General features: G+C 37.7%; 1 protein-coding gene across 1 annotated transcript in view; it reads right to left on the bottom strand.

The window, feature by feature from the left end:
- Positions 1 to 14217: 14217 nt before the first annotated feature.
- Positions 14218 to 26443, bottom strand: part of LOC131437962 (paired mesoderm homeobox protein 2A-like) — a 72424-nt gene continuing 60198 nt past the window's right edge. The window contains exons 3-4 of the mRNA XM_058607670.1: positions 23651 to 23924; positions 14218 to 15716 (exon numbers count right to left, since the gene is read on the bottom strand). Of these exons, the coding sequence (XP_058463653.1) occupies positions 15373 to 15716; positions 23651 to 23924 (618 nt within the window). The 3' untranslated portion in view covers positions 14218 to 15372. The remainder of the gene's footprint in view (positions 15717 to 23650; positions 23925 to 26443) is intronic.

Raw genomic sequence — 26443 nt, 5'->3', positions numbered from 1 at the left:
TAAATTTTCTGACTGATCTTTAGGGACTTTCGGGGGTTTTGAAGTCCCAGGAAGTGATGGAAATTCTTGCTCGGAATTTAATTTTCCAAGGCCTGGAGCTTTTCTCTCTGGTTTTTTGCCATCACTACCAGTTGTTGTAATTTTTCGAGACCCATCAGAGGACATCTTCGAACCCTTACTAGGGAGCTTTTGAAAAGATTTATTTCTTCTCTTTCTGTATGATGAGCTAAGAGGGACAGCCGAAGATGTACCTTCGAGGGGGTCATCATATTCGCTCTCGTCAGTTGCCAAACAAGCGTACAGGTTTACTGGAGGCGTAGCACTCTTCAACATTTCAGCAAAAGAACGCTTTGAATGTTGCTTAAGTGAACGCCTCATCTTATCCTGGCGCAATTTGTACGCGGGACAATCAGAGAGGTCATGCGGCCCCTCCTTACAGTAGAGACACTTTTCATTGTCTCCACTGCAGGAGTTATCCGCATGACTCCCTCCACACTTTATACACCGGGATTTATTGCAACAATGGGATGCTGTATGTCCCAATTGTTTGCAATTAGTGCAGTTCATGACCCGCGGCACAAAAAGGCGAACAGGTAAACGAATTCGGTCCAGGAGGACGTAGTTAGGCAAAGCCGAGCCAACGAAAGTCACCCGATACGAGTCTGATGGGATATAGGACTTAGTGCCATCCTCAGCGGTCGATACTGAACGCAATTGCTTGTAGTCCAGTATCTTAACGTTCTTGAGTAAGGGGTTTTTAAAACCGCCTGCCCCATGCTTAAGAACGTCCTCGCAAGTCAGACACGGATCGGTGATCACGCCGTCTATCTCGACTTCGCGAGCTGGTACGTATACGCGATACTCCCGCGTGAAATGCTCATTTTGAACAATCTCATTAGCCTGTTTTGCACTGGCTAACAAGACCCTAAGCTTGTCCGGGCGTACTTTTTCAATTTTTTGTACGGTATTGTATCGCGAGGACAGGTCTTCAGAAAGTCTTAGAAGATTCAATTTTTTACCGTTGGCTTTGGTCCGGATGTAAACCGCATACGGTCCGGCCGGGAGTGCAAGTCCATCGGGATAATTTTTTACACGAGATATTTGGCTATAAGATGATTCCATTTTGTCATCTGGAGGGAGGTCAGGCAATTCTGTGCCTTCTGTCATGGCACGGAAATGTGTCCGTCCGGGTAAATATTGGAGGACAAATGTAGTGGTATTGAAGAACAGGGGGAAAAAAGAAAAAGGCAAAAATACTTAGCTTTAGCTCTCAAAGGGTGAACGGCAGACAAGGCCCGGTCCTAGGCAATCGGTGGATATTCCTGATCAATAAAGTGCAAAAAACCTCCTAGAGGAAAAAGCACTTTTTTGCAGTCTCTTTCTGCACTGTACAATGGAATCTTATATGTTTTTTCACTATACACTGTCCAATGTATTTGTTAACAATATAGCAGCAGCGCCCAGCTGGGCGCTGGCTAACGGTACCACACAGTGCTTCTTTACACAACTCACAATTGACCTTGAAGACGGATTAATTCGAACTATCACTCGACCGCACTGATTCAGACAATAGAATACGAAATGACCTTGAAAGCGGAATAAAACAATTTACCGCACCACTGGAGAAACACGAACTTGCGTCCGATCAGCCCGATAGTTGCAGTGGAACTGGCAAAATTTTTACTTGATCCTGAGGCACATTAATTTTATAATTGTGTTAGTTTACCCACCGGCTGACAGAAAATTGACAACATAAAGATAATAAACCGAACATTGACATCATAAGTTTTATATTTTGTATGAATATATCTGAATGTATTCTTCGATGTGACTGTTGTGAAAATAATATTCCGAAAGCTACGTAAACCGAAAAATAAATTCGACTGTAAATTAGGAGCACCATCTAACGAAAATTAGATTTTTTGTTCAACCAGTTTGATTAATTTTTTTCATAGATATAAGAACACAAGCTGTATTGATTCACCTAAATATTTCAAATAAGGCGATTTTGCAAACGATGTTTTGAAAACAGCAAAGGAAAAATCGGTCCGCGGTATTTGCAAGAATTCTACATAGAGTATCTTTTCAAGAGGTTTGATTCACACGTGTTTTTTCATGCAGTTCGTTTATGTGTTTCAAATTCTGAAACAAAAAATCAAAACTGGAGCAATGAACGCAGGTAAACACATATTTTAAGACATAACGCCTGAATTTATGTATCAAAGATTACAGTCGTAGCAGAAACACGCTTGAAGTTATACCCAACAACGTCAAATGCGTTACGCTAAATTTCCGAGAACTTTTAATCATGGTGTATTATCATAACATGAAAATATACTACTTTCCCCAAATCATGACTCGTTTTGCTCATTTCTTGAATCAGAATTTTGCCGTGTATGTTACGAAAACTTGAGTCGAAGAATATATGATATCTTATTGTTTTAGTTACCAACATCAGCAAGTTATGAGATCTGTGCACCACCAGTTAATACCTCACTAAAAAATACGAATTCATTGAAATGAGTGTTTTCTCTGAAAGTCATTTCTTCAATAGATAACTATAAATATGTATTACATTGTACTTCTACTCTCTAATTTGAATCAAATCATTTTATCTTCAAAACAAGATGTTTTATATCGAAATGAAATGCAATGATCACTCATTACTTCTCTAATGCGTTTAATTATGCAGCTTCGGATACACGATACTCTTCCTTTCCCGAAGTCACCGTACCGCATCGGACGGAACGTTTACCAAGGCAATCGCTAAATATAAATGGCAGAGCTGCCATCCGTTTTCAAGGGAAACATGGTTTGCATGCGCTACCGCGATGCTATTAATAATATCATAACACAGGTAGTCAGCCGGTCGAAAATAACGTTCAAACCATCAGGAAAAAGTGTCTCCTTCGTCATAAGCATCCACCCACGCATGGCACAAACAACTATCCTATGGAACGTGAAATCTGTTGTGGATTTCCATCTCACTCGCTACTGAATCATAGGTTCAAAAATAAACCCAATGAATACATACGATTGTCTAGCTGAAAACAACGCGGGAAAAGGTTGATGTATTCGAATACCGTACATATCGCAGCCATCTAATAGTACACACTTCGAAAAAACCCTGCGATTTTACATCGCTGCTGTTGCCATTTAGTGAGCGTGTTGGCTCTCTCTCTGTTCCGGGCTCGTCCTGTGCCTCGATCCCTGTAGCATAAGCTATCCTCTTCCAGTAGCAGACAGATGGGGATCATTCCGGCTATCACGTGCACAGCGTCTGACGATATTGTTCGGTACTAACTTGTCACGCGCATTGCCATCAGTCTGAAAGTGCGGTTCAACTGGGCTCGATTCCTTGCTGTTGTCAATGCCATCGTCCACGCTGGAGCTGCGTATCGTACGATCGAAGATGACACGCTCGCCAGTCGCCAGCCAGGCGGGTGGATGGGTTGGTCGGGTCGGTGGTTTAGTTGTGAGTCTTTCTGTTTGTGTGTGTGTGTATGTATGTATATGTGTCAAATAATCTCACTAGGTCTTCTCGGGGATGGCTGAACCGATTTTGACAAAAGTCTTACGTTTCATCCAGAACCGACTTCCGATTCCGAAGTTATAGGGTATTCAACAATATAATATATTTTTAGGCACACTGCTTAAGCTCTAAGATGCCAAGGGTATTTTCTAATCTTAATTAGCGACTAACTTAAAACTAGAATAGTATCGTTAGATTATGTCGTCTTAGATTTTCTAGAATCCATTGTATGTTGCATAGGTCTTCCAGATGGCGCTATCTATGGCCGATTCCTTTCGGTTCGTGTGGGTCCGCGGGAAACACCCCCAGGCTACGAAGGCCCGGCGGGTGGCCCGCATGCTGGTCATCGACTGGAGCGTAGAACCGTAGACGGTGATGGTGATGTTACGGAAGAGAATGAAAAACAAAAGTAAATATTGTGGAAACCGAGGTAAATAGGGGGTATGGAAACAAAATGTCTGAAAACTACAAAGATCTAATTAGTTGCCATCGAGATGGTGAAGAGACGGAGAAAGGGGGAACGAATAGTTAGTGACAAAAAAAAAAGATCTTGTTAGTTCCAATGAAGATGGTGGACAGGGACGGGGATCGAGAGAATCGGGCGGATATTAGTGTCGAACCTGTAGGTGAAGATTATACTTTCTGAGCGAGGTATATCAGATTACACTTGGATATTAATGTGTTTAAGGTACTGATATATGAGAAACATATATGAACTATCCCGACTCGCCATCACATCTCGGACCGGAACCTCAGGTGGTCTACCTCGGGCCCTAAGGGATTCCAGTAGCTTCGACCTGGCGTCGCGATACTCTACGCACGACCGAAGTTATAGGGTAGCGTGTGTTTAATATTGTACACCGTCACTTACACCTGCGGAACGAAAACCGTATAAAACATTTCTAAACTGGTCTCAAAATTACATGATTCTATAGCCAGTATCAGTAGGCAACTAAAATCATTATTAGCCATTATCAGTAGGCAACTAAACAAGCCGATTCCGGCTATTCTGGTTCCCGGTCTCCGGTTCCGGAAGTACCGGAAATAGTGGTCATATATACCACAATGGATCTCACTCACTTTCTTCAGCGATGGTTTAACCGATTTCCACAAACTTAGAAAATGAAAGGTCTCACGGTTCTATACGGAATTCTTGAATTTCACTCGGATCTGACTTCCGGTTCCGAAGTTATAGGGTAAATTTTGTTCAATATTATACACCGTCACTCAAACTGGCGAAACAAAAATCGTAAAAAAAATCTAAGCTGGACTCAAAACCGTTAATTCCAATCTTAGGGTCAAACGTTGGTTTTATGGTCCTACCAAAAGTTACTGCATATTTTCGGATACAACAAAAATTCAAATCGTCGTTTAGAGTACAATGCAAAATCGTATAAAATCTTCAAATAATAATTTGAATAAAAACTAGTAGAGTTTGTACTTCATGTTAGTTGATTACAATACGAAAGGACATCGATTACACCGGTTCTCGGGTTCCGGTGCTGGAAGTAAATATAATAGTGAACTCACTTCGTTTTCTAATAGATACCCTAACCGATCAGAGAACTGTTTCATACTCTATGTTATACTAGTTAATACAGAAACAATCCCTTGGTTTCTTTTTTTTTGTTTCGATTATAGAGGCTTTAACATTAATGTCATTCGCCTTTTCGGGCCAGAAAAACTTTCTGACCCTATGTGCGGGGTTGGGAATCGAACCCATGCGGGCTGCGTGAAAAGCATCGACTTACCCATCAATCTATACCCGTCCCCCCTTGGTTTCTTTAAAAAATCGAAGAGTAACATTTTGAATAGAATACCACAGTATTATAAATATGAAAAAGGCATCATTACACCACTAGGTGGATAAAAACAGGTTTTTATATACGTATTCTCTAATCAGACCGATGAGAAGAAGTTAGAATAAATGTCAAACATTTTAGTACTAACATGTTTTCAATATGATATAAATTTATAATTTTTTAATATACTTTCTCTTCCCGACTTCATAAGAGACATAATTTGTACATGACAACTTTCTAGAGAAGCTTCTGTTATACGACATTTAAGAATCACATTAGTGAATTCTTAGTCAAAAGACTAATTTCATTAAATAATAATTTTCTAAGTTATATTCAAATTCTAGCTAAATTACCCGACGTTTCTCGTGCATGTTTTATTAGAGCAAGACTGTTAAAAGAGTGACGAATATAAAATAGCAAAAGTGAATTTGCGAACGAAATTTTTACCCAGAGTCTGAAGACGAATCTGCCTTTGCAGACCTTCAATCATGGAAATTGTCCTGCCAATTCAACTACTCTGGATGTGATCAAACACAACACGCGTAGAAATGCATCCAAAATGTGTACGTCAGGAAAATGAGGGATTATTTCAAGCGCAGTCTAAACCATTTTATTTAGAACTTGGCGAAGAAGGTCCATTTTTTCATCTGGTTCGTCCAGTGTGCAAAGAAGTGAGCCGGGCTTCATGCTTCCAAGGCAAGTACCGATCCTATAAGCAAAACACGGTAAGTCGTTGACGAAACGAAAAAAAATAGAAAACCTATTCTTAATCCTTGTGGTGTGATAATGCCTGTATCTTTCATCGAAACAGTATCAAAGAAATATATATTACATGTTTATTAAGATAATTTCTGACACTAATTTGGGATCAATTTTGACACCAATTTATTCAGATCGATTCGAGTAGTTCACAAAATCATGAAACTACCCAATTTTAGTCTTGAACTTGCCTAAAATTATTGATATCGGGTAATCCTTTTCCAAAACCATTGAGCGGTAATGAGTTTTGATGGTATATATAAGTATATATATGTATATATTTATATATATATATATATATATATATATATATATATATATATATATATATATATATATATATATATATATATAAATATATATATATATATATATATATATATATATATATATATATATATATATATATATATATATATATATATATATTTATATATATATATATATATATATATATATATATATATATATATATATATATATATATATATATATATATATATATATATATATATATATATATATATATATATATATTACCATTTGTACTTCAAACTTGTTTAACGAACACATAGTAGCATTGAAACTAGCCTAAGTTACTGAAAGCCATCTTCGAGAAAATTCAGCGACAGAGTGTGCGTTTTTCGGTTGCATCACTTGTACCATCATATCTCTGGAAGCTAAACTAACAGGGATGTGATCTTCAAACTCAATGAATGGTTTAATAGTAGTCTCAAACGAATCTAAATTTGTTGAAACCGATAGACCTAATTCTGAGAAAATTGGGGGTTAGAAATATCGGTAAGGTAAGTTTTATCGGTAAGGTAAGGTCATAGCTATATGATCTTCGAACTTGATCAATGTTCCAATAGTAGATTTAAAACGAACCAAAATTTATTAAAATCGGTTGACCAATCTCTGAGAAAATTTAACGGAAGAAAAAAAGAAGCGTTTTGTCGGTTACGTCACTCTACCATCATATATCCGGAACCAGAGGCCACAGCTATTTGTTGTTCACACTTGATAAATGACCTAAAAATTACTCCAAAACATGCGTAGGTTTATCAACGTCGGTTAAGCCATCTCTGAGTAAATTGTGCGGTAAGAAAACAATGCATTTTGTCGGTTACGTCACTTATACCTTCATATCTCCGGAACCAGAAGCCACATCCTTTGGATTTTCGAACTTAATCAATGGCCGAATATTAGCTTTGAAGTGAGTCTATGGTTGCTAATACCTTTACTTTCTGACATATCAGAGACTCGGATGACTAAGATGTCTAAGTTTGCCTATTCTGGAAGAAGGTAAAAGTTTAGATACGAGAAGCCTTCTGCTTACTAAAATGACCTTTGTCACGTCTCACTTTTCTGCACTTTATCTTTTTTTTTTTTTATTGAATTTATTTGGTAGGCTTGGTCACCATGTGGTATAGCGTAGCCGAAATCAAGTTTAACATTTTTTGTTTACATTTTACATTCTTTATGGACTATGTTAGTTGCTTCGTATTAACAGTTTTCAGTTTGTTAATAATAATTTAAGCTACTTAATGTCAAAAGGTTAGTATACATAATAATTTTTGTTTGTATTTCTCTGGATTTTCGAAGTTGTTGTAGATGTTGCAGGTAGTATTGGTTTTTGGGTACTAGATGTATCTAGGTATCTGTAATAAGACAAAATTGTGATTAAATTTGTCAGTATCTATCGCACGAGGCCGTCTTGAAGGAGAATCCTTCAAAGCATAGGAAAAGTCAAACTTAAATACTTATATCTATTTGTTTTAAAAAACAATAAATCAACTTCATATACTCCAAATCCATACCTGCCAAAACTTCTCTAACAGGTTTAGTTTGCTTTCCTCTATTTCGGAGAGTTTCAATCAGTTCAGATCTAGCCTCGCAATATTCGCTACATTCCCAAACTATGTGCTCTATATCCTGGTAATCTATGCCGCAGGCACATAGGTAAGTATCTGAGAGGCCCACCCGAAACGCATGTGCATTGAGCGAGTAGTGGTTAGACATCAGCCGACACATAACTCGAATAAAATCACGGCTCATGCCTAGACCCTTGAACCAAGGTTTTTTCGACACACGAGGAAAAATTGAATGTAACCATTTTCCCATCGTTCCGTCTGACCATTTTCTCTGCCAGTTTATCATGGTTTCCTGATGCGCCAGCGAGTAAAATTCATCAAAGGTAATTCGTCTTTCGTATATATCTCCTTCTAAAGCCCCCACCTTTGTCAGAGAATCCGCTCTCTCATTTCCCAGAATTGAGCAGAGAGAGGGGATCCAAGCCATGGTGATTGAATATGAACCATTTGACAGAGCACTCAAGGTTTTTCGTATTTCATTCAGGAAATACGCTGAGTACTTGACTGGTTTCATTGACCGAATAGCCTCAATAGAGCTTCGGTGAAGATGTAGTAGTGATTTGCTGGAAGGGTACCAATGTGCTCCAGCGCATAGTGTATTGCGGCTAGCTCTGCAACGTATACTGAACACGGCTTCTGGAGTTTGAATGACGCTTTATGAGATGTATTATAGATACCGAAACCAGTAGTATCCATTATTTTTGATCCGTCCGTGAAGAATCTTCTGTCTTTATTGGCATATCTATACTTGTGGTCAAAGATTGAGGGGATGAGCTTTGAACGATGAGTTTCCGGAATACCCTGGATCTCTTTTTTCATCGATAGGTCGTAAAATACGGAGGGCCAACTGTAGTCTGTAGAATTGTTATTGCTAACATCGATACTGGAAGGACTAACCTCCAGGGTTATATACCAGTAGTACATTGTCATGAAACGACATTGTGGATTATATTCGAGTAACTTATCAAAGTTTGTAATGACCTGCGGGTTTAAGATCTCACTTCTCATAAAAAACCGAAGTGAAAGCTCAGAAAAACGATCCATCAATGGCTGAACTCCTGCTAGGATCTCCAGGCTCATTGTGTGCGTCGAATTCATTGAACCCAGCGCAATTCTGAGGCATCGGTATTGAATACGTTGAATCTTTAATATATGTGTTTTTGCAGCAGATTGGAAACAGAAGCTACCATATTCTAAGACTGAGAGGATTGTTGTTCGGTATAGCTTGATTAGATCTTCCGGGTTGGCCCCCCACCACGTTCCGGTAATTGTTCGCATGAAATTGATTCGTTTTTGACATTTTTGTGTCAGATAAGCTATATGCTTTCCCCAAGTGCACTTGGAGTCAAACCAGATCCCTAGGTATTTAGCAAAATTATTTTGGACGATCGGCTTACCCATTAGTTTAAGTGAAAATTCGGCTGGGTTGCGCTTTCTTGAAAACACCACCATTTCTGTTTTCTCAGGGGAGAAGTCTATACCCAATTTCATAGACCAAATAGACAGGTTTTCGAGAGTGTCCTGCAGCGGGGTTTTTAGTTCGGTTATTGTTGAGCCTATAACAGAGACAACACAGTCATCCGCCAGTTGTTTCAGTGAGCAATTTTCTGCTAGACACGTGTCAATATCTCTGACGTAAAAATTGTAAAGGAGAGGACTCAAGCATGAGCCTTGTGGGAGACCCATATAGCTGACTCTTGTTATTGATAGGTCGCCAATAGAAAAAAACATTTGTTTTTCTGACAGCAAATTTAGCAGGAAATTATTTAAAATGGGTGACAATCCACATTCATTGAGCTTATTTGAGAGAACCTCCACGCATACTGAATCGAAAGCTCCCTTAATATCAAGAAAAACCGAACCCATTTGCTCCTTTTTTGCAAAGGCTATCTGAATTTCTGAGGAGAGTAGAGCAAGGCAATCATTCGTCCCCTTGCCTCTTCTAAATCCAAACTGCGTATTTGAAAGCAAATTTTTCGATTCGATCCAACTGTCGAGTCGAAGGAGAATCATCTTCTCTAAAAGTTTACGTACGCAAGACAGCATTGATATTGGGCGGTAAGAGTTGCAATCAGACTCCGGTTTACCTGGTTTTTGGACAGAAATTACTTTAATTTGTCTCCAATCATCCGGTATTAAGTTGATTTCCAAGAGTTGATTGAATAGATCTAGCAATCGCCACTTCGCTATATTAGGGAGCCACTTTAGCAAATCGAACTTAATCTTATCAATTCCTGGAGCAGAGTTATTGCAGGACAGAAGCGCTAGCGAAAATTCGACCATCGTAAATTCTTTATCTATCTCGTTTCTCTCTACTTGTGTTTCTCTAAATTCTTGTTTCACTGGTACGGAGTCTGGACAAACTTTCTTGGCAAAGTCGAATATCCACCTAGATGAGCTCTCTCGAGCTTCATTGTTCAATGACCGAGAACGCATTCTTCTTCCTACAGACCATAGAGTCTGCATCGAGGTCTCTCGTGTCAATCCATTAACAAATTCGCGCCAATAATTCCTTTTCCTTGCTTTTATAAAGTTTTTGAATTTTCGAGAAAGTGACGTATACTGTTCAAAAAAAATTATTAGACCTTTTTTTCGGTATTCCCTAAACGCAGCGGATTTCTCTCGGTAGAGTTTTGTGCACTCGCTATTCCACCACGGACTAGATGATTTTTTACGAGACGAAGTATTGTGCACTGTTCGCTTTTGTGCTTGGCTGGCAGAGTCAATAATAAGATTAGACAGAAATTGATATTCTTCTCGCGGAGGTAATATCGGGACTGATTGAATACCTTCAATAATCACTTTCTCGTATTTTTCCCAATCAATGTGCTTCGTGAGATCAATCTTGGAATCGAAGCGCGTAGTTGTGTGTGTTCTGTTCATAATCGAAACTTCGATCGGAAGATGGTCACTACCATGGGGATCTTGTATTACTCTCCAAGTGCAGCTCAAAGATATTGAACTGGAACATATTGAGAGATCTAAGCGGCTGTCTCTCGCTGTAGGTGCCACTCGTGTAACTTCGCCTGTGTTCATAATTGTCATATTGAATTCTTCGCAAAGATCGTATATCATAGTTGAGCGAACATCGTCATACAGCTCTCCCCAACCTGTTCCGTGGGAGTTGAAATCCCCCAACAGAAACTTTGGCTCTGACATTGCCAAGCAGATATTAGGGACGGCTGCGTGAGATACTGTGGTTCTCGGAGGAATATATATTGAGGCTATGCTAAAAGTTTTACCTCTGACAGTTACCTGACAGGCGACTGCTTCGACACTTGGGGTAGAAGGTAGATCGATTCGGTAAAATGAGTGGCATTTTCTGACTCCTAAGAGAACTCCACCGTATGAATCTAAGCGATCCTGCCGAATAATATTAAAATCTGGGAAGATGAAATTTAAATCTGGTGAGAGCCACGTTTCACATAATGCAAAAATATCACATAGTGTATTATTTACTAATATTTTAAAATCATCTAAATTTGACAAAAGACTACGACAGTTCCATTGTAGAACGGAAATTTTCTCCCTATCTTTAATATTCGATCTATCCATCAAAAGATATTATGGTTGCGAGGAGGGGCAATTTGGAAGCTAGTTGTTTAATGAAAGGGGCCACACAGGGGAGAATTCCTTTTATAATGGATTTTACATGTTCGGAAGCATTGAAAAAGTTTAGGATGAGATCGACTATATTTGTGAGTGTGAACATTGGGGTCTCTGGTGACTGCTGTTGATCCACTGTAGATGGATTTACTTTTTTAAAAAAAGGAAGTTTGGAGTTGTCGGGTGTATCTATTAGTGGAGGAAAATCCATTTTATCTTGGAGATTGAATATTGATTTTGATTTCTTCTCTCCGATTTGTTTCTTGTTGGATTGGGAGCCACTGGGTTTTATCTTATTGATTTGGGAGCCATTATCAGATAGCTTTTGAGTTTTTTGAATTTTTTTCTGGGTAACCCTCACCCTTTTTCTTGATGGACCTGTGGTTTCGAAATGATCTTCGGTGTCAATTCCGTCGTCAGAGTCTTGCTCATCGTGAGGAAGGATGTTATACATGTTAGCGGATTCTACAGAAGAGTTCAGTTTTTTTAGTATTTCAGCATAACTACGACGAGAACGCTGTTGCAATGATCGTTTCTGTTGATCCCGTCTTGTAACATAGGTGGGACACACATCAAGATCATGTGGTGATGTGTCCCCACAATAAACGCATTTGGGTGGTTTTTTGCATGTACCGTCGTCATGTCTCTCACCGCATGAGGAACAGCGAGGTTTGTTGCAACAATACTGGGCAGTATGACCAAGTTGTTTACATTTTAAACAATTCATCACCTTTGGTATATACAGTCTTACCGGCAATCGAAGTTTGTCAATTACAACATAATCCGGTAAAGCCGATCCAGAAAAGGTCACACAAAATGAGTCAGAGAATGAATACACTTTTTTGTCACCCTCTAGTGATACTGAAGCCATCTGTTTACACTCTAGTATTTTGATGGGATTACTGGTGTGTTTCTTGAATTGTCCGTGTCCTTTCATAATCTCCTCACAATACATACTCCCTTCGGTAATCACACCCGAAATTTCGACGGCGTGACTGGGCAAATAAACATGATATTCAGCGGTAAAGCGCGCACAGGAAACTATCTCGTTTGCCTGTTTGCGATCACCGATAGTTACTCGAAGTTTGCAGGTACCGACCATATCAATACTGATTACAGAAGTAAAAAGCTTAGTTAAATCTTTGCTGATCTGATTCGTATTCAGTCTTTTGATTTTCGGACGGAAAAAAACAATATAGGGACCGGTATAATCTTCGGGGTAGGACTTGAGACGGGGGGTCGGAAGGGTAGAGCTGATTTTAGGTGGAGCAGCATTATTCTTATGATCTGGATTCAAAGGATCGGTGTCTATTGGGTCACTAATATCCATGTTCGGATCGTTTGTTAATAAGGTTTTTTCTGTTATGGGATACGATGTACCCTCTGTCGGTTCACTAACACCCATTGATGTGGTTTAGGACCATCGGAGGCACTAGATAAATTACGGATATACCCTTCTACACGCTCTAGTATCTACTGTAAGTGAGACAAGGGATAGGATACAACTACCTTGAATCTAATATACTTAGCTGTGTCTGTATCAAAGCGGTGTATTGTCGTCGTCTGCTCACGTAGTGGTAATAGAACGTTCGACAGTAAGACGTCAGACGCTCAGATAATTGTTGTTACGCTGGTATGGGTGTCGGACAAAGATCTCTGCTGCTACGATGATCACAATCTTCCCTGTTGAAGTGATCTGATCCCAACGCAAGGGAGCTGCGCGGGGAGTGGATTTCAAGCAATGGAAGACAACTCGCTGAAGAATGGCGGATATCGTGGTTTCCTTGTAATCGAAAACTTGTTGTACGGACAATCGATGATTTTTTCAACGATTGCCGCTTCTACACCGAAATGGGTTATCACTGCACTTGAACAACTTCCTAACTGCACTTGGAAAAATAAAACCTCGAACATAGGTAAACTAACTAATTAGAACCTGGGCGCACAAGACACATCGACTGACTCGCGCTGTAGCTCGACGAAGAATGTGCACTTTATCTTCACATCCTTGCTCTTCCTTGAGTACTATGGCTCTATAATTTTCATATTCTTTCTTTTCTCACAATCTCTAGTTAGTTTAGTTTAGTAAAAAAAACGAAAAAGTTAATGAAGTGGTACGAAACCACCGATGATAGGTGCCAAAAAAGGCATTCCACCAAACTAGCACTTTGCCCAATTGGAAAAGGAAATTTCGCCCAATTAGAAAAAAGAAAGGTCTTCAAGACAAGGGTATTGCGGCCTGGTTTCCCAACAAACATTTTTTTCTGAATTCCACTTATTGTTTAAACAATATTTCAAAATTGTACTTTTTACAAATTAAAGTACATATACTAAACTTCATAATTTTTTATTTTCTTTATATTTTTTCAATATGGTGACTCTGAAAACAACTGTTCAAACTCGTTCGATTTGTTGATGAGTGTCATCATTTCTTGGAAACCAATCATCGGAAAGCTTTTTGACCAGAGAGGAGATTGAATGAAGCAACTTTGCAAAAACAGCTAATACGTGTTTATTAATTTCCCGAGTGTCTCGATAATATTCGACCTAAAATGGATACATATTATTTCACCAGCATACGAGGAAAGTACTAGTTAGTGCCTCGTGTCTCATAACGTTACACAAAAACCAAACAGGTACACCATTTAGCCATATTATGAAATTTTTATTCAATTTTTTGTTTATTCAGTTTATGTACATGCCCTAGACTATTCTTGCATGAAGTCTATTTACAGTTTACAAACAATGCGGATTACATTTCAATTCATTCGTGTTTGCTAGTTTCACGTAGTTTGGTTATGGTAATATATTAGGTATTAATTCTTAGGCTTCTCTTTTCCTACGATTTTGACTAGTTTGATTGAAAATCTTGTCTTGTTTATTATGGTTTTAATTTTCTTATGATCACTATATACTTATCTTTCATTTCATTGTTCATAGGATTGTATGATATTGGGACAACATAATCCTTCGATCCGTATACTGAAATGTTTCGAATAGATCATGCAATCTTTTCGCTTCTGTTGGACATACATCCAATGTTCGGATCTGCCACTCAGTCGTGATTCATCTGCACTGCAAGAACTGAGGCGAAGATAGGATGTAAAGGGACACTCACTCTCGTTGATGTGAACTAATTAGTAGTGGGGTAGTGAAAGCCGTTGCTCTAGATGACTCACATGTGATACTCGTTAGCTGTTGACGGACATCAGAATCTTATTTTGACACGTGTGTTTGACAAACTTTCGACTATTAATTGGAGCATTTTCGTATATCGGAAACGACGTACTCCCAGCGTACCTGGAGGGATTTTAATTAGTTGGCATCCTGGACAGTATTCAATTTGCAGTTTGTAGTTGAGTTGAGCTTACTCAATAAATATATTGGGTGAAAAAACTGTTAATTACTTGTTAATTGTTACTGTTAATTAACGGCACCTATTTCCAAATTATTCTGTTTTTTATTTCGACTCAAAAAATTGTCATTTATTCCAGTCAAGTCTATAATTATATTTGTAAAGACCATGAATACATTATATATGTGCATTGATCATTTTTAAAATGTAACGAATCGTATTTAAAAGGAGTGATTTCTGAAAAGAAAACGGAGTATGAATTGAAACACAAAAAATATTGATTGGAATTTTCATTAGATCTACGGTTGTGCCATGTCAAATTGGCTATAATGGGTAATTTCGCGAAAGCCTAATCCTGTTTTCTTTACTTGTAAGCTCAATAAAAATCGAATAGATTTAAATTTATCAACATCGCTTCAAGTACAACCAAGTGGAATAAAAAAATTAAAACAAATGATTCGCGGCGGTAGTTTTATTCAGCCCCCCGAGGGGATCCAACAGGTACCCAGCTGCCCCACCACCTGCTCCCAATAGTGACGAAAAGGGCGACGACAGAGCGGCAACCGCATGATGGTGGTGGTTCTGCAAGTTGTGGTTCATGCTCAGATGGTTGGCGGCTGCCTTTTGGTGGTGATTTTGCAGTAGTGAGTTGCAGGACGTGCTCCACTTGTTTGTGCTGCCACTATTGTTGTTATTGTTGTTGCTGCTATTGATGACCGTCAGACTTCCGCTTCCATGACTACCCAGCAAACCACCACCCACATTTAGATCCGAATCCGAGAGTTTGCCTACAATAAAAGAACAAAGGGGAAAGATGAAAAAAATGACATGGATATTAGTGGCGCAGGAAAAATGATGCGACAGATACAGATGATATTTGGGAACGAATATGACGGTAGCTGGAAAGTTGCTCACATGTAGCGATTCTTCGTGTCATAATTCATAATTTATTGAGTTGTGGGCTACTTAATGTTGTTGTGGTTTATTGAAATCGAAATAAAAACGAGGAGTCTTTTTGTACGATTGATACCGTAATTTATTATGTTTGAAATATGTCGTTTTGCACAAAGAAATAGAATCTAAAATATGTTTACGTTTCATCTTCTGCTGCACGTTTACGTTTCATCTTCAAGTGCATTAGTAGATCATGTTGAACTGATAATGCCACCTCGCGGATCAACATATTCCGTTTGGACCGCGATTATGGCAATGAGATATTTTCTCATGTACCTTTTGGGAACACATGATGTTTTTTCGTGCATCAAACATGACTGGACAACCTCCACTAGTAGATTGCTCCTATACTCTATTAAACGCCCCATTAAGGTCAACGTTTGAAGAAAAGGGGTTTTGTACTTCCTGCGAGAAAAGGGTAATTCGGAAAAACGAAAGGTGGATACTTCGAGGGTGTAGTGAGTGGAAAGGGTTGAAGTTTAGACAGAATAACAATTATCTTTTAAAATTAGCAAAACTTTCTGATACACGAGGAACCTCTACCGTCGACATTAAACGCATTTAAGCCAAGGCACGACTAAGTCATTTTGTTTTACGGCAGTACACGATCGCCATACAGCTCAAAGATGGCTCACCCACTAGTTGAGTTGAGCTTACTCAAGAAATGTACTGGGTGAAAAAAAAATTGTCATTTATTCCAGTCAAGTCTATAATTATATTTGTAAAGACCATGAATACATTATATATGTGGGTCGTCAAATGGTGAGATAACTAAGTCCTCACAAGTCCCTATCTCATGCCTCCCCGAGCGTCTATGATGACATTTGGTCAATTTAACGGCGTCGACTGGGTGCTATCGCCTTCTGCGTTAGTAGCAGAATGAGAGGGTGCGAAATGGCTTGTAGGTTGAAGCCCATCCTAAAGTGCAGTGTTTATCATAGTATATTACAACATATCATTCTGTTGTTTATTACATCATGTATTATTATTATTTTTATTATCATTATTATTATTATTATTATTATTATTAGAAGAACGTAACTTACACTGCGACATTAACTATTATATTGTATCATAGCATATTATTTCATATATTATCGTCTTACACTATTTTATGTTATTATATACTATGTTGTATGGTATTATACTGCATTGCATTATATCATATGGTGACAATAGGTCGATGGAATGCGTTGATGGCAGAATGAGAGGATGAGAAATGACATATAAATTAAAGTAATATAATATCATAGCATATCGCAACATATCATTTTGTTCATTCTATTATTTATTATATAATTCATTGTACTATATTATATTGTTTTTTATTATTATTTTCATTATTATATTTATTGTTGTTTGTGTATTGTGGATAGCCAGCCCAAGTCACTTGAAGGAAACTTGTTTCCTTCTGAAGGTTTGAAATGAGTCTGACGCGCCCTTCTCAAACAAACCATCAGGCGGGTTCAAGCATGTATAGCGATATGCTTCATCCATGCACTGGATATTATGGTCGGAAGAGCACCTTTTATTCCCGCGGAATACGAGTAAGTGACTCTACTTACATATCCGCCCAACCCTTTTTGTTCGCTTTTCGGTAACAGCTATAGTAAGAAGGTGAATGAATGAGTCATATCGGGGCTACTGTAAGTGTACCTGCATCTACTGGCAAGTCCTTGAATTGATGGTGGCTTCACTACACATCACATCACACATCACCATGAATACATTATACAGGGTGATTTTTTAAGAGCTTGAGAACTTTTTTAAACAATAAAACGCATAAAATTTGCAAAATCTCATCGGTTCTTCATTTTAAACGTTAGATTGGTACATGACATTTACTTTTTGAAGATAATTTCATTTAAATGTTGACCGCGGCTGCGTCTTAGGTGGTCCATTCGGAAAGTCCAATTTTGGGCAACTTTTTCGAGCATTTCGGCCGGAATAGCCCGAATTTCTTCGGAAATGTTGTCTTCCAAAGCTGGAATAGTTACTGGCTTATTTCTGTAGACTTTAGACTTGACGTAGCCCCACAAAAAATAGTCTAAAGGCGTCAAATCGCATGATCTTGGTGGCCAACTTACCGGTCCATTTCTTGAGATGAATTGTTCTCCGAAGTTTTCCCTCAAAATGGCCATAGAATCGCGAGCTGTGTGGCATGTAGCGCCATCTTGTTGAAACCACATGTCAACCAAGTTCAGTTCTTCCATTTTTGGCAACAAAAAGTTTGTTAGCATCGAACGATACCGATCGCCATTCACTGTAACGTTGCGTCCAACAGCATCTTTGAAAAAATACGGTCCAATGATTCCACCAGCGTACAAACCACACCAAACAGTGCATTTTTCGGGATGCATGGGCAGTTCTTGAACGGCTTCTGGTTGCTCTTCACTCCAAATGCGGCAATTTTGCTTATTTACGTAGCCATTCAACCAGAATTATGTAGACCATAAATCGGGCGTAAAGCGCGAAACACATTTCGAACCGAACACTGATTTTGGTAATAAAATTCAATGATTTGCAAGCGTTGCTCGTTAGTAAGTCTATTCATGATGAAATGTCAGAGCATACTGAGCAAATAATAATGCATGAAAATCATAACCTCAAAAAATCTGAGCAAATACTAATGCATGAAAATCCTAACCTCAAAAAAATCACCTTTTATATGTGCATTGATCATTTTTAAAATGTAACGAATCGTATTTAAATGGAGTGATTTCTGAAAAGAAAATGGAGTATGGCACGAAAATAGATCCTTTGTATTTTTATCCCTTCTTACAACAAATGGCCTTGCTAGACAACGGTTTACTTCATACAAAAAACTAATAAATGACGTCGATTCGCAGCTTTTCACAAAATTATAGAAAGCGATGAACAGTAGTGAAATTTTTTACAATAAAAACATGATTTTGGATAGAAATACCTTTAAACTTACTTGTAAAACCAATAGCAGTCTAAAAACCTTAGCATCGTTTTGTCATTTAAATATAGTTTCCTCTCACGAACAGCCAGTGATTAAAAGTATGTACCAAAGAATAACACATCACTTCAGTGACAAAATTTTTCAGTCGATATGTGACATGGAACCATCAGCTCCATCAAGGAAAAACGACCATATATGTTAAAGAAAAATCACTGTTTATCCAATACAATCCACCGATCTACATTTCAATGCCAACGATAGTTAAATTGAACGAATTACACTTCGCATTGCTCCCCTAACCATCGTATAGTTCAGATCTGGTCTCCAGTAACTACCAACTATTAGCTGATCTAAACAGATATGCCCGCCGGTAAGAAATTCAACTCAAATGAAGAAGCAATTGCTGAATGTGTAGACTATTTTGAGTCAAAAAAGCCCTTCTACAAGCACGGCATTAAGAAGTTCGGGAATTTTTGCATAAATATCTGTTTATTAATCTTATTTTTGTGTATTACATCAACATTTTACAGTACAAGTGTTTTGACCCTTTGGCCTTTCATCTTTGTTGTTCATACGATTCGTTATTAATAATAGATGTTTTAGTTACTCTTGTTTTACATTAAGAAGTTCGGGAAGTGTTGGAATGATTGTATAGCTCTTGAGGGAGATTCCATTGATGAATAATATCTGACAAAAAAATGTGTTTTATTAGTTAGTGATGTGTTATCTTCAACGAATTTAATTTTTGTATTTTTTGGTTTAGCTTAAATTTTGCAAACGAAAAAAAAAAATTCTTCATGACCAAAAAGAACAACTAGCGGCATCATTTTACCTTACTTTCATGTTCATAAAAATATACTTCAAAACCTGATTTAATCCACCTAGTGGTATAATGACACCTTTCTCACATCTAACATATTCTCAAATATAAATGTGTGGTATTTCTAAAAATAATTTTCTTTGATTCTTAGCAAACAAAAAGGTTTGTCCATAAACTAGTATAACATACAGAGTAAAACACTACTCAGGTCGGTTATGCTATCTCTGAGGGAACGAAAACAGGTACTTCCGAAACCGGAATCTGGGAACCGGTATAATCGACTGGGATCCATTTTATAGTTTTTTTTTGGCTACAATCTTCGGTCGTTCATCAAAAACTCAAGAACAAGGAAAACCAAACTAATCTTTGGGCGTCTACTAACGATGACTACCGTTTGGACAAGTTTCGTGGCATGTTTGAAAATTACTTTACTTCTTATTTCTGGTGCTTCCGGAATCAGAAAACGAGAACCAACATAGCCGGAATCGAGTTGTTTGGTTGTTTATTGACAATGTCTATCGATTGGAATAGTTAGAATTGACAAGTTAAGAATTTACTTTTTTTGTTTCGCCGCTTCAAGGTGTCCAATTTTTAACACACTTCCGGAACCGGTAGTCGGATCTGGATGAAATTTGGAAGTTTTATATGGAACCATGAAAGCTTTCATTTGAATCTAAGTTTGTTGAAATCGGTCAAGCCATCTCTGAGAAATATGAGGAAGTAATTTGAAATAAGTATTTATTCACTAATCACCATGTAACTCCGGAACCAGAAGTCGGATCAAAATAAAATTCAAGAATTTTGTATAAGACAATTGTACTTTTTATTAAAATCCAAGTTTGTGAGAATCGGTTTAGCCATATTTTGCGTACTCGACTAACTGAGTCGAATGGTATATGACACTCGGCCCTCCGAGCCTCGGTTCAAAAGTCGGTCTTCACAGTGATTACATAACTTTCCTATATGAGAAAGGCAAAACGGTTAGCCCGTTGGAATTTTTTTGGTAACTATTGGGACTCAAAAGAAAAAGTTTACACAATAAAAATACCATATTTTAAAAGGCTCGGGGCAAGATTTTTTTGTATGCCCCTAACAAACTGAATGACCTTTTTTTTTCTCGGTGGGTCCCGTTAAGGGCCCCTTAAGACCGTGGGCCCAGGGGCACGTGCCCACACTGCCTCTCTGCTCAGGACCGCATTTAAACTTTTTTTACGTGAACCTTTAACATTTTCCATCCAAAAGTTCACTTTCATAAAATCCAACTATTTTCAAAACAGATACTACAAGTTTTCGCCCATTATCTCTCAATCTCGACTTATAAAGCAATAAACTTCATCATTTGTCGACTACAACATATCAAAAACTAAAAATAAAATTAAAAGTACTTTTTCTGATAAAATTAATTTTGAGTTTCATTTTCTAAATTAAATAAATAGACAACGAATATTCATACAGGTGCTGAAACATTACCTAAGACAATGTATCAATCAGTCCAAATGATTTTGAGATACAAGTTTTTGAAACTGTTCAAGAATTTTTAAATATGTCCTTCTCAAAAGTAAGGCTACAATCGAAATTATGAGCCTATCCTTTTAGATCATGCAGAATAAGTTTAATTCAGCTTAAACTTTAACAGTAATTAAACGAAACAAAATAAGCAGATATAGAGTTGATTCTGTTTGCAAAACACCTTTTGCTGTTGCACCGAGGTGCTTGGTTATGTACATTTGGCATAAACTTGGGAGTAATTTTTAACCCCTCAAAATTACCACAAACTCATCAAGCCGTCGTTTGTTTGTTGAAGACGTTAGTTTAGGGATTGTACTTCGGTGTGACAGCAAAAACTATTTTGCTAATTGCCTTAAAACTACGTCTGCTTAGCGGTCTCGGTTACGAGTCTCGTAAACTGATAAATATAAACTGTCGCACTGATAAAAGACGAAACGTAAAAGTGCACAAAAATGTTTGGGTGATATTTGAGTGATATTTTATCTCAAATTATCATTACAAAAACGATAAAGCAGATGTCTAGGACTGATCCACTTTTGAGGTAACGTGGAACAAAAGTTTTCAGAAAAAGAATTCATCCCAGCCTCTAAACGATCAGACGACGTTTACGAGAAACATACTCGAGATCTCTGCTTATTGCAGCGGTTTGGAAAAACGCCTGAGCTGGGAAGATCGTGATTGGTTGAAAAAGATTTTCTCGGAGGAAACAAGTTTTTTGTAAATAAATTCTAGTTAATCGTGTCTGTTTGGAGAACAAAACCAATTCAGCGTATTGTCAAACGTCTGATAGAAGGAAATGATTGAGGGGGAATTGTTCACTTGAAGCTTTACACATCAAATTTGAGTGCAACGTGGATGCTCGTTCCGGGTAGGCGGTTCAATGCATAGGATGCTGATCTTACAAGCCAGTTTTATGTTCTAGCCCCGACCTGGAAGGATTCTTAGTGGCAGTAGGATCCATAATACAAGCCATACAATGATTCTGTACACTAAGAATCGGCTGCGAAGTCTGTTGAAACAGAAAGGCTAAATTCCACAAAAGGAATGTAATGCCAAAACTTTGACTTTGCTTTGCTTTGAATGCTTGAAATTTACATACGAAGCCTTGTGAAGTCGGTCGAGAAGATGTTAGGACCAAGTAACAGAAATTGGGGTTTTCAAGAGGACAATGGCCCGAAGCATCGAAACATCATAATCCTGGACTGGCCTTTTCAATCTGCCTGTTTTCTGTAAATAGTTTTATAACCTAAATAATACATTAATATTCAACCGTAATGCATTACTGATCACTATTCCGATTTCGACATTCAGTTACGCATTTTATCTTTTTCTGGACAATTGTGGCTGCCAATGTCCAAAAACTTCATGTTGCAACGAATGTGTTGTGGTTTTAGGACTCAGAATCAAGACCGCCTTATAAAATGAAGTTTACCAATTGTTTTGTCAGGAAATAAATGCCACTTCAACTAATTTTTCGGCTTAACCATCAAAAACATTATGCCTTAATTTCTACCAAGGACAGTTTTCGTTTGCTTATTTCAGTTACTTTCTTTAACAAATGATAGAGAGTGCCACAGTACAGTATGTAGGAAAACAAAATAGTCCCATTTGGTATCGCATGATGGCCAGGTCGTAAATTTTTCATTAAAAAAAACTTTCAACCAAGCCGAATCTACAAACTAGCACCCGAAGAATGCCTTCTTCTCTTTCTATCCAGTGTTTTTCGCCCTACTGACGCGTCCTGTGATTGTTCTGGCGGTATGAGGTGGGGTTCTCCGAAAGACATCAACGAGCCAAACAAATCAAGAGGAAAACGTTTTTGTGCTCCAGTTCTTTTTTCAGCTTGTTCATTTTTCCTATTTTTCACAGTTTGCAACGGTACATACTACCACACGCACACGCGTGCACTAGTTCGCTTATGATAGAACTCTTACTCGTTTCTGTAGTCCTTTTCGAACCTTCTTTTAAGCTGAAAAATATCTAGCGGAGCCACACACACAATCCACAGAGATGGGTCTCCTCCCCCTGTGCTTTGCGAGATCAGTGATTGTTGCGTATGTATAAGGCACGTGCTTTTAGTTAGCTCCTAGGCAATGGAAATCACTAATGTTGTAAGCAAGAAAACGCGTCAGCCGAAGGCGGTTCGAGACGCGACATTCACCGAAATAATGTGACGCTAATTCGTATAAATGAACGGTGTAACAGGCAATTTTCTTGATTAAACAATTTAATGTATTATACGCTGTCAGAAAAGCGGTAACGTTGGGATGTTTTTTTTTTTCTGGCGGATGTTTTTCAAAGCAGCTTGTTAGTACTTTTTGAGCGTATTATCGGCGAACCTGACTGGCTTGAGGGCTAGGCCTACAGTTTCCGTATGATACGGTCATGAGAAATATGCTGTTTTTTCTTTTCACTTGGAGATAGACCATTTAATTGCAAAATCGTAACGAGAGTTAAACGGTAACGATTTCATTTGGTATGTGTTAATTTCTACAGTATACAGTCAAACTCACCGTTGATGGGTTTAATGTCTCCATTGGACTGGTGGGAGGAAGCACTCGAGTTTGGTGTGGTGGAAACCGTCGACAGTGGAGATCCAGGTTTGATGTCTTTTGGGGTCGTACTACCGGCACTTGATTTCTGTTCACTCTTCACCGATGATGAATCTGCATTGTTGTTGTTGTTATTGTTACTGGTACTGCTATTATTATTGTTATTAGTGGAAACCTTTTGCTGGGCGATTCTTTCTTGTTTTCGAAATTTTGCCCGTCGGTTCTGGAACCAAACCTGAAAAATAAGAGCATTGCGTACATCAGTGAACATTTAAAAAGCGGATTGTTGTTTTCTCATTTATTATATGTTATTCTAAGATCACATACATTCACATCTTAGATCAAAAATTATGAAAAGTATGAATGTGTCACATACTCCACAATGGTAATCTCATCAATTTTTCAAGCTAAGTTTTACTCAAGAATGACAAACCAGTGAAACGAAATATGAGCCGAAAATTTTCAATGTAGTATCTTCATGATATACTTATTCATTCATATGAGTTTAAAATATTTGAATCGTGCGGATGGGTTGAGGACCAGTGCGAAATTTTTAGTACCTGTTATCTTTCTACAGACTGGGCCGACATTAGGTGACAACAAAAAAATAACCAAGATTTTAATTGATTCAATTTCGTGAAAGGCGATAATTGCAGAAGTTTCTCTTTTTTTACTTTCAGTACTCCACATCGACCATGTTTTTATTCTATTCGAATTCACTCTAAGAAGTAATGGATATAGAGAAGTAAAGATATTATGAAAACAAACCAATCGACTAAAAAAAACTTGCATGTTTGAAAGCTTTACTGCTGTCGACTCCTAGTTTTGATTACGTTTCTTTTTATCTGAGAGTGATTAACGATAGCGTCGTTGTAAGAATATACTTTCTGAAGCCTTGGGCGTTTGCTTAGCGGTTATTACAGTTCTTTATATAGACGATGTAAATTTTAAATGCATAAATATATTTAAGAAGAGAGTGAAAAGAAAACTTATGCTCGCTTGCAACATATCATATCATTGAAAAAATTACGTTCAACTTCAATCATTCTCGTGATATCCAAAATTCTTCTAAAAACAATTACTATTATGACATTTTACAACCAATGTATCACCAATGAACATAATTCGAATAAAAGTAGCCGGAATTCACTGACAGTTGAATATTCCTAATCAATTGAACATAAGCATGCTCAACTTAGAATCTATGAATCTGTAAATAATATGTAATAAACATTACAAACTTGTTCTAAATCCAGTTACGATGCATAAATTTTCACACCAAGAAATGATAATTAACTGTTGTAGCACCCACTCCCACTATTGAGTTCCACCTGCATCAAATTTCTCAATTTTCTCAAGACCGCTTAACCGATTAGATTGAAATGAACGTCCCATATCTGCTGTTCAAGTATGTACGGATCCGACTTGCGGATCCGGATTTAAGGAGTAAAATGCGCAAACAAATGTAAAAAAGTAAACTCTTAACAAAAAAGTCGAGATCTCAGAGATGACTGGACCGATTTTGATCTAACTAGTCGAAAATTTAAGGTCTCCATAGCGGTCTAAACGCTATTAAATATTTTTGAGGTCAAAGTGACAGTAAAGTTTTTGAATATTGAAAAAAAATCCTAATAGACTCCACTGAAAAAAATCGATTTTGAAAATTTAAAGTCGAAATGCAGAAAAAAAAACTATTTTTGATTTGGATGTAATTTTATTACAAGATAGGTGATTATGTTCCCCACCTCTAAAAATCAACCTAAGCACTTTTAGGGAAAAGGTTATTTGAAAAAAACTTTTCCTTGTATAAACTGATTTAATTTTTTCAGTGTAATTTTATTTTAAATTTTAATTCTTGTTTAGTTCTGAGGAAAGATCGGGGAAAAAATAACCATCAAAACATTATGTATTGAATTTTACATAAATTTTTATTTATTGCTTTTCTCATATAGAAAGGTTATTCAACCACTATGAAAACCTACTTTTGAACCGAGGCGCGGATGGTCGAGTGTCATATACCATTCGACTCAGTTCGCCGAATACTCAAAATGTATGTATGTGTGTATCTTTTTTTTTACAAGGTGAAATGCATTTACGCACGGAGTGTGGGACTTTCCACAGGACTACCCAACTGTTGATTGGAACTACCCACTAAAACACCTTAGATCTCCAACCCTACCTCCCCGGCATCACCGCTAGTTATTACTTCGGGGTGTATGTGTGTATCTGGGTGTATGTGTGTGTATGTGTGTGTATGTGTGTGTATGTGTGTCTATGTGTGTGTATGGGTGTGTATGTATGTATGTAACATTTTTCTTGCACTCACTTTTCTCGGAGATGGCTAAACCGATTTTCTTAAACTTAGATTCAAATGAAAGGTCTTGTAATCCCACACAAAGTTTCTAAATTTTATTTGAGTTCGACTTCCGGTTCCGGAATTACAGGGTGATATGTGCAAAAAATGAATATAAGTGCACTAACTTTTCTCATAGACGGCTGGACCGATTCTCACAAACTTGAATTCAAATGAAAGCTATAATTGTCCCATACAAAGTTCCTGAATTTTATTTTGATTCGACTTCCGGTTCCGGAATTACAGGGTGATTAGTGAAAAAAGTCCTATTTCAAACTACTTCCTCACTTTTCTCATAGGTGGCGTGATCGATTTGTACAAGCTTGAATTCAAATGAAAGGTCTCATAGTTTCAAATGAAACACCTAAATTTCATCCGGATACGACTTCCGGTTCCGGAGT

This window comes from Malaya genurostris, chromosome 3 (genome assembly GCF_030247185.1).
Source record: "Malaya genurostris strain Urasoe2022 chromosome 3, Malgen_1.1, whole genome shotgun sequence".
Taxonomy (NCBI): domain Eukaryota; kingdom Metazoa; phylum Arthropoda; class Insecta; order Diptera; family Culicidae; genus Malaya; species Malaya genurostris.
This window is presented reverse-complemented; position numbering and strand designations above follow the sequence as displayed.